This window comes from Fistularia commersonii, chromosome 4, assembly GCF_037954325.1.
Source record: "Fistularia commersonii isolate RoL2024-O1a breed Wild chromosome 4, RoL_Fcom_v1.0, whole genome shotgun sequence".
In the NCBI taxonomy this organism is placed as follows: domain Eukaryota; kingdom Metazoa; phylum Chordata; class Actinopteri; order Syngnathiformes; family Fistulariidae; genus Fistularia; species Fistularia commersonii.
The window spans coordinates 17,360,795-17,371,065 of record NC_141287.1 but is presented as its reverse complement, the minus strand read 5'-3'; the positions used below and the strand labels follow the sequence as shown (position 1 = coordinate 17,371,065).

General features: G+C 39.4%; 1 protein-coding gene across 1 annotated transcript in view; it reads right to left on the bottom strand.

The window, feature by feature from the left end:
• Positions 1 to 2,537: 2,537 nt before the first annotated feature.
• hs6st3b (heparan sulfate 6-O-sulfotransferase 3b) overlaps positions 2,538 to 10,271 on the bottom strand; it is a 73,398-nt gene continuing 65,664 nt past the window's right edge. Inside the window, exon 2 of the mRNA XM_086145659.1 lies at positions 2,538 to 6,118. Coding sequence (XP_086001785.1) covers positions 5,350 to 6,118 — 769 coding nt within the window. The 3' untranslated portion in view covers positions 2,538 to 5,349. The remainder of the gene's footprint in view (positions 6,119 to 10,271) is intronic.

Genomic DNA, 10,271 nt, shown 5'->3' with positions numbered 1-10,271 from the left:
CTAGCATCATTTAAAATGTGGTTAACACGATGCTTAGAAATCGATTGGAGATCAGATGTGTCATGTAATACATTGCTTTTTCTAACATTCTTTAGAACAAAATAGATGCACGGATAATTTAGTGACGCGTTCTTTATGTTTCAAGTTTCTCGAGACATGACATGTGAGATGTGTTTGATCTGTCAGACTGACACTGCTCTTCAGCAAAATAGACATCCGTTGCCTTATGCAAAGGTCAACATATTGCTCCCTCTGAGGAAAATGTCACTGTCACAGTGAGTCAGGCATCAGAACAAAGACAAAACAGCAGTCCCTTCATTCTTTTGACCCCGACCCCTCTTGTTATTCACCTACGTGCCATATAAAGTCCATCCAATCTACCTTTTTCATCTCATTCCAACATTGTTGTGTCTGGAATTTTCTATTTTGTTTCTATTTCATCGTCAAAGGAAATCTGTGTCTGTATATCTAGACTCGAACTGAACACTTGGTCATCTACCAAGCGTACCCTGCCGTGGTCAATTCGTATGACTATTAAAACAGTTTTCTAAAATGACTTCCTGGGGAAAAGAGGTTTGACCTGGGTAAGTCACAGTTTATATATGTGTTATGCGTTATGCATTTAGAAGGCTACCCGCCCCCTTGTTTTATTGTACAAAATACTCTACAAGTAAACAAGTGTCTGTTCACTTTGTATATGAAGGAAGTCAAAATATTTCCTCATCACCCCTGCTTGGACTCAATGTCTGTTCAATTAACAGAATTGATATATAGAATTATTGAGTTTTTGCCATTTTTTCCCCCCTTATCTGTGTTTTCCTCGTTGTTAATCAACATTATTTTGTCTTTTAACCATTGTATATAACACATTCATTTGTCCAATATTTCTTTTTAAAAATGTTCCTTTTATGTAAAACGTCACAACAGACAATGGGAAGGGCGAGAGCCTGGCGAGCGACGTGTAAAAGGTGCAACTTTGAGTATTTGTCACTAGATGTCAGTGTTCTCTAATACACTTTTGTAAAGCCACAGCCTCGATGAGAGTAAACGGTTGAACCGAGATGAAGATTTCAGCCCGGAATCTCAATAGAAAATACATTTAAAAAACAGTAAAAGCATCCAATGGTAATTCAGGATTATTTAAGAATACCACCGAACAAATACGTTATAGTTGCAGGATGAATGGATGAGGTTAAACAGGAGCAATTTTAATGTGTTTTATTTAATACCCATCTTTATGAATTCAATGTGCTCTGGCTTACCAGAGTTATAAACAGAGCAACTCTTTGAAAGTCTCCTTGTGCACTGATATTGTAAGATCAGAGCAAGGAATCTTAAAAAAAAAACACTTATTATTTACTAAAACTTTTGTGTTTTTTTTTTCCTTTGTGTTTTGCATTTCTTTTTTGGAAGACGAGCTGATAAATGCAAGATATGCGAGAAGAGAAATAGGGGTAATTATACATCATATGATCCTGTATGAGTCCTTCTCTGTGTTGTGGTGATTACCATCTGAATATGCAGCGGCCAGCATAAGTATTTGGTATCAAGCACCAGATTTTGTACTGACTGTAAAAGCAAAGAAAGAGGAACGCAGTCTTTCTTATACAGCTGTTTTCTTTTTCGAGTCATTAAGCATTTTCAATGGTTAGACAAAAGAGATAATACAAACATACCATCTGTAGGGAAATGACGCGCTATAGGGGACTACAGAAAGAGCTGGCAAATGAAACAGCATGACCCAAGGGGAAGCAGACGGATCTCTGTGTTGGTAATGTAATGAGGTACAAGTGTAACAGACTCAACTAAGTCCAGCAAGTCATTCCCTTATGCTGTTGGAATTTAAAATGTCTTTTTTTGTTTGTTAAATTTAATGTTGCCTTAATTTTTTGGAGTTTTTTAAATCTCATGAGTTTAAAAAATGCGTCGATCACTCTATGGTGTATGAATGTCGTATTCCACAAAACGCACCTACTATGCACCATTCGAAGGTTCTTCCAGAAGGAAATATGCCACTTTATTTGCAGATATTATATTAATTCTATGACTTTCATTTGGCTCAAATACATGCTGACACAGTTTTTAAACAAATCAATAGAAGTAGAAATTATGATTAATAAAAATTATGAAGAGAAACACTCATAGTTTCACTTCTAATTAGGAACTTTCAAAGCACCCAACACTCATTTACTTTATCAGGTAACCCCCCCCCCCCCCCCCCCACAACAAATTAAATATTTAAAATATGTTGAATAGTGAGCATTCCCATTAACCGTTAATAAGAATATGCTGCAACTTTTGCCTTTTTGCCTTCAGTCATTTTTTTTCTTTAATGTTGCTAATACATTATTGCCAAATGCTGCATACATTAATGGAAATATTCACCCAGAATTGCAGAAACCCTCTAACTCACACACACACACGCATGCATGTGCGCACGCACACACATACTGTACCACTAATATATAGACAGAATGCATGTTTTATAGAGCAAACAACACACAGAGTGACAATACAAAACAACGCACATCTGTCAGGACCATTCAATGCATTTATTTCTAACATATTAGGCGGAGGTCACTCTTTTTTTTTTAGGTCTGACAAGAGAAATGGCTGATTATATATTTCACGCCAAATGGCTTCATCACACAACTTTTAACATGTACATAGAAATTTTTACACCGAGAAAGCTCCCCTCCGGTCTCACCAAGATGTTGCTACAACATTTTCCATCAGACAAAAGCCATACTTTAGCAACAGTTTGAATTAACAAAAAGCACAAATAGTTTAAGTACAGGTACATTGTCTTTTTTTAAAGATGTGCTGTCATGGAGTTGCTGTAAAAGTTGACCAAACGCTCCCTTGACAAGTGCTATGTCATACATAACTGAGAATGGCAGTATGATTAAAAGTCATGGAGAAGTGAGTATCCCTTTTCACCTATTTACACCACACTGCAAAAACATTCAGCTATACAGCCTCACTTGACTTAATGGGATTTTTTTTTTTTTAAGTTAAATTAAAGAGAGCAAATCACATGTTTGCTACAATGTTGAAGAGTTCAAGGAGGGAAAGCAGATGTGTAAGTGATGTTGTTTGAGACAGTTCTGTTGTGAGCAGTGTCCTAATTAGTTAGTGTAGCATGAATATGGAAAATAATCATAATATCAGGATATTTATACATACTGAAAAATTTACTCATGGTATTTGAGCAAACATTTGAAATTAAATCCAGTTATTTATCTCACTTCTTAGTATTCCTAGTAAATCCACATGTGTTGTGGCAGCTTATCTGTATATTTCATACAATGATATATTGTCCAGTTCCGGACTTCACCAATTAAAAATTCTCACATCCGTGCTTACTATTACTGTAATACTTCAAAATGTCTTGGGTTCAATTTTTTCTCGTGCGAAAGGAGTATCTTGACTATTTTTCATCTCGTAAAGGTCTTTGTTAGGTGACATTCTATATCAATGGATGATCGTGCACGATTCTTTATCAGTGTTGCATGGTTGCAAGGCAGTCACACCTACACATGTATGGGGATGGATTTTAATCACAATGTTCACTACAATGCTTTTTAAAAATGAATTTCTTTTCTGAAACAAACTGATTAACTCAGTTGTTTAGTTTTGAATTATGCGCAATGCGATTCCGTATCGAGAACTGCAGCGGAAACATTAGAAACACTTGATCAAGAGTTATCAGCGTGCAGCACATCTGGCTTTGTCTTTCATCATATTCACTCAACTCAAATGGACATGGAGGCGTCCATTTACCTCTGAAGAGCTAAAACAACTGAAACTGTATCCGTCAAGCAAATTTGCCATTTAAACGAGATAAAACACTGATCATCATTGAATAAAAAAAAAAGATACTGAGGTATTTGATAGTTAACTGCAAGAGGAAATATGGTTTCTGTTAAAACATTAAAACAACAGCAGCAATTTAACTCCAGTTAGCGAAAATTTTAATTAGATAAGCAGTGATTTTGAGGGAAACGCGATAAGAGGCATAAAAGCGTCACAACCACTGCAGCCTATTTAACCAGATAAAAACGTCCCCCTTTCATCTTCATGTAATGTTGCACTGATTGGATTTGGAGGACTGGAAACTATCCGGCAGAACAAATGACAGATATTTTTTGTTTGTTTGTTTGTCAGCTTTATGGGGCGGTGTTTGGAGGCTGGCACTCCGCTGCTATCAGCCCTCTCCACCACCCAGCGTGCCATCAGCTCGACAAACATGTAAAAGCAGCCGGTGTGATGCGGAGAAGCATGAGAACTGAATGCCAATCATCTCATTCACATTCAAGCCACACCCGAGCCTCACTGACACATTTCATCACCTGTTCTATTTACCAACTTTTATTTAATTTCTACCACCCCTGGCTTTAAGAATAAGTCACTAAGAAAATATGGATTTTTTTTAAGCGCACAATATTTGAGTGCTTGATTACATAAGAGAAGGTTTATTTTATTAAGCGGGATTTTCGTAGCCTTGACTTGTTTATGTGTACATACTGTGCTGTCTTTGGGAGCAGGTTTTACAGTCTGCAAGGTATTGCACTTGTGATAAGTCATTTGTGATGCACTGTAAACTAAAGAAATAAAAAGATTAGCAGTAAAGCAACAGTCCTCTATTATTTGTTTTAGTTTCCGCATGCATATACTATGGTACTTAGAGAAAAGTTCATTATCATGGCATTAAAAATAAAATCCCCCCGCTAAGTCTCCTTTATTCCCTTTGGCTTACGCAACATCTTTTGGATATCACTCTCTCCAATTATAAGTACAGAGTGGACATGTGGCATGCAACCATAAGCTCTCCTAAAAGCACACATTTCAAGTGGAGTATGGTTTTAACAGCTGCAACATAGACAATGAGTTCAACTGCACTCACTAGTTTCTCAGTGAATGTTGAAAATGAATTCTAAAAAACATTAGAAGTAGTAAAATTACCACAGCTTCTTTGATTGATTCCCCCGACCACGCTCAGTTGCTTATTCAACGCACGGTAAATAACCAAGGCAGACATTAAATGGCAAAACAACAAATGAGCAGCATTTAAAGATTTAAGACACCAAAGGGCACCTCAAGGCAGAGCTGCTGTGAGAACACAGACTTTTATGTTTTTCATGAAGAAACAGCAGAGCACTCGAAACGCACTGAAAGCTAAGAAACAGATGCTGAAGTTTAGTTTGCGGGGACAAATAGAGAGAGAGAAAACAGAGAGAGGGAGAGGGAGAGAAAGGATGGGCAACGGTCAGAGTAAATGTTCAGAATGTTAGGGCCTCTGTAAGTTGCTCTCTCCTGTCCTCGCTCTTCATCACAGGGACCAGAGTCTCACCAGCGGGCCACCTGGCTCGTGTAGTCCTCAGTGGTGGTGGGGAAGTCACTGTCTGCCCCCTTCTCAGACCCTCCTTGCCCTCTCCCACTTTTTTTAACCGCCGCTCTGTGTTTGGGCAACCAGGGCCTGCCCTGCTCTCTTTGCTCTCGCAGCCAGCGGCGCTCCTCTCGCCTCTTCAAGCGCACCTCCTGGTGCTCCCTCTGGCGGGTGAACTGGAACCGCTGCAGGAACAGGTCCTTGGCGTACTCGTACAACTGCACGTCCAAGAAGTTGAGCTCCTCAATGCGTCTGCGCACTGGCTCGCTCAGGTCCACATTGGCAGCGCGCGTGCTGTTGATCTGCGTGAAGGCGGAAATGAAGCGCAAGCTGAATGTCCGCTCAAACAGGTACTGGGTTTTCCGCTGAAACTCAGTCAGGCCATAGAAAGCCATGTTCTTTAGGTTGCTCATGGCGCTGCTTAGGAGGATGTGGTTGCGCTGGCTCTCGTTCATAGAGGACAGGTTGTAGCAGCCCACCAGGCTCAGGTCAGACAGCATGCGGACCTGCCGGTTGTTGGCCAGGTTAGACGGGCAGTTCATGAACTCTTTCAGGGTCACGCCGGACCAGTCGTCCCCGCTGTAACAGGTTGGCAGTTCGTCCTGGGTGGGGGAGCGTCCATCACACATGTGGAGGGCAGTCTTCCACGTGGCCCCGCGCTGGACGTGCTTCCACTCGCTCAGGTAGCGGGAGACTGGGTCACGCAGCATGGTGATGTAGTAGAAGTTTCTGCAGTCAAAACAAACACATTTATCGTCATTTCCAAAAACTTACACCGCGTTTTGCTGAAACTTTAGGACTTTTGTACGTGTATTATTGAGACAAAAGACTCATTGCAAAATCCAGAATCCTGGGTTCACTGTTTATCACATTAAGATAATTATTCTAGGATCTGACTGATATGAGATATACAGTGGGGCAAAAAAGTATCAGTTGTCCACCAATTGTGAAGGTTCTTCTACTTAGAGAGGCCTGTAATTTTCATCATCGGTACATTTCAACTATGAGACAGAATGAGGAAAAAAAATCCAGAAAATCCCAATTGGCTGATTTTTAAAGAATTTATTTGCAAATTATTGTGGAAAATAAGTATTTGTTCAACAACAAAAGTTCATCACAATACTTTGTTATATACCCTTTGTTGGCAGTGACAAAGATCAAATGTTTTCTGTAAGTTTTCACAAGATTTCCACACACTGTTGCTGGTATTTTGGCCCATTCCTCTATGCAGATCTCCTCTAGAGCAGTGATGTTTTGGGGCTGTCGCCGGGCAACACAGACTTTCAACTCCCTCCAAAGATTTTCTATGGGGTTGAGATCTGGAGACTGGCTAGGCCTCTCCAGGACCTTGAAATGCATCTTACGAAGCCACTCTTTCATTTCCCGTGGCGGTGTGTTTGGGATCATTGTCACGCTGAAAGACCCGGACACGAATCATCTTCAATACCCTTGCTGATAGAAGGAGGTTTTCACTCAAAATCTCATGATACACGGCTCGATTCATTCTTTCCTTTACACGGATCAGTCGTCCCGGTCCCTTTGCAGAAAAACAGCCCCGAAGCATGATGTTTCCAACCCAATGCTTCAAGGAAGGTATGGTGTTATTTGAACGCAACTCAGTATTGTTCCTCCTCCAAACACAAGTTGAGTTTCTACCAAAAAGTTGTATTATGGTTTCATTGGAGATAAGGAAATTCCCCCAGTCCGCTTCTGGATCATCCAAATGCACTCTAGCAAACTTCAGACGGGCCTGGACATGGACTGGCGTAAGCAGGGGGAGACGTCTGGCACTGCAGGATTTGAGTCCCTGGCGGCGCAGTGTGTTTCTGATGGTAGCCTTTGTTACTTTGGTCCCAGCTCTCTGCAGGTCATTCACTCGATCCCCCCGTGTGCTTCTGGGATTTTTTACCCACCGTTCTTGTGATTATTTTAACCCCATGAGGTGAGATCTTGCGTGGAGGCCCAAATCGAGAGAGATTATCAGTGGTTTTGTGTGTCTTCCATTTTCTAATAATCGCTCCCACAGTTGATTTCTTCACACCAACCTGGTTACCTACTGCTGATTCAGTCTTCCCAGCCTGGTGCAGGTCTACAGTTTTGTTTCTGGTGTCCTTTGACAGCTCTTTGGTTTTGGTCATAGTGGAGTTTGATGTGTGACTGTTTGAGGTTGTAAACAGCTGTCTTTTATAATGATAACCAGTTCAAAAAGGTGCCATTAATTCATGTACCGTGTGGAGGACAGAGACAGAGACGCCTCTGGGTTACAGATCTGTGAGTGAAATCGTGCTAGTTTGTAGGTGACAAATACTTATTTTACAAGGAATTTACCAATTAATTCATGAACAACCCCGACAATCTGATTTCCTGATTGGTGGCTGATTAAATCCTTTTTTCTGCCTGTAGATAGATAGATAGATAGATAGATGGATGGATGGATGGATGGATGGATGGATGGATGGATGGATGGATGGATGGATGGATGGATGGATGGATGGATGGATGGATGATAGATAGATAGATAGATAGATAGATAGATAGATAGATAGATAGATAGATAGATAGATAGATAGATGATTTAATTGGTATTCCATCAGCATTCATACATCTTTAAGGGCATTTCAACAAACGATGGTGAATATTCTGTAATAGCAAGCTGCACTGAATGTTACTTAAACCTTCATAAAACTTCATTTTTTTATGTCTGATAAATATTAAAATCCACATCAGGCAAGTGTAACTTCATATTCTGAAAATATTTTGAACATTGGCCAATTTGATTTACTCTTTGGAAGTTTGCAAGATATTAGATTTTGATTTGTGAGCAACAAATTGCTCTGTTGCCAATGTCATTCATCTCCAGAACTCTAAATCAAATGGTTGAAGTTCAACATTGTGACAAAAAATGATCAAACTGCAAACAAAATGTGTCAGACATGGTGTTTGGTGGAAGTTTCGATACAGCATCTGAACTTTGTTACAGACATTATACGCTAATCCTTTATGTGTGTGGAATGTGGATGCTGGCTGATTGAGCCAGCTGAGTAATATATCAGTTGGCTTCTGACTGAAACTTTGCACCAGAGTAAAGTTCTTGTGGCTGTCAAGTAAAGTTAGAAAAATAATATCGGTTGAATGCAACTTCAAGATCATAATCCATCAATATCTTGCATTTAATATGCTGACTCTATCATCTGTCATTCAATCACAGCGTGTCATTTGACAGGGGGAAACTTGTTTGGGTTGGTATTTTGCTGGCAAAGAACTGGAAAATAGGCAATTGTTCTCTTTCTCCTTTTTGTTTTACACTTCATTGGCTCCCCTTAACAGAGCAAGTATGTTGTCAGTCATCACAAAAGGACATGGAAGATAAATGGCGGAGCTTAAATTTGATTAATCAGTTTTCTTCTGTGTCAACAAGATGTTCGTAAAGGAGAGACCGATGAGGATCGTTGCGTGATGAAGTCAAGCAGTAAGTCTTTAAACTAAGTTTTATGGCCCCAATTACCGCTTATGTATCAAAAAACCCGTCGACTCACACGGGGACACGCAGTTCAAATCTTGATAGTGGAACCGATATTTCACTTTGGGGGTGACACCCTGTGTTTATGTATCATTTGCCCTTTATGCTGATGTTGAAGAACTAGTGTGAATAATAGCTTTGCTAATGTACAAAACAAAGGAAAAACAAGTGATGGGTGGTGCTGAGATTTCAAACCCTTGCAAATCGAAATAAGCCATCATTGCTTCCCCTACTTGGTCTTAAGGGTTTGTTCATACTGTAACATCACTGAGGTAGTTTTCACATTGTGATACATGTTTTGAAAAATATTGTTATCAAAAATGTTTGACATCACCACAGCATATATAAAAATAATAGGACCCAAAACCATTAATTGTAAGACAAACCCATATCTTGTGATTAATCATTTAACATTTTGGGCTTTTAATGGTATTCACCATATTTAGTTAGAAAAATGGTTTGCATTTTTTTTTTATATTATGAAAAATAAATGTACAAAAAAAAAATCTATTTTTAAATGGCATGATTGTGACAGTTGTACAGAAAACATTATTTTTCTGCAGTCATGTGAACATGTGTATAACCGTGTGTTTGAGAATTTACCGGCCTATGTGTCAGTTGAATATGGCTCAATAAACCATAATAATTGGAAGTAATTCTGTACGAAAATTAAACATGCTATAATAACTCATACAATGCAACAGGGTGAAATTTCACATAATTTCAAAGTTAAAGAGACTAATATGTTATTTTAAATGTGACAAATTGCCGAGATATGAGTATGATAATGTGTGGTATAATGCAAAAGTATAATATGTGTGCAATCCCTGGGTTTCATTTTTATGCCTGTTATTAACTCATTTATTCGAACCATACATTTACTGTCTCTCTTTTACACAAAATGTAAGACCGAACACCACATTACGTTGTTCTTTAGATTCTGCAGATGAGAAAACATTAAAGAACCTTTCAAACATGCAAATGAAACCTTTGCACCCAAAAACTTTCCCTCAATACCAGCTTTGTATTGATTGGTGATTAAAAGAAAGTTTTGATTGGCGCCAAATGGCAGCAGCTACATCCTGGTATACACTCCAGGCTGCAAAAACATAGTTATTGGGCTGTCTCTGGGACATAAACCCGTGCCACAAGTGTTGTTTGAGTGCACTCAACAGCCCAAAGGTCAGATGTGTGCACCATCGGTGTCAAAATGCATCAGGCTCAGTTGGTTGGTGGATCTGTCCAAGTTAGGCGTTTCCCGAGTGATACAGACGGCTGGCGAGGGATGAAGGGGAATGTTATCGGGGGTATTACACACAGTCATTATACTGGCTAATATGGAGAAATTAATTTTATAATCGT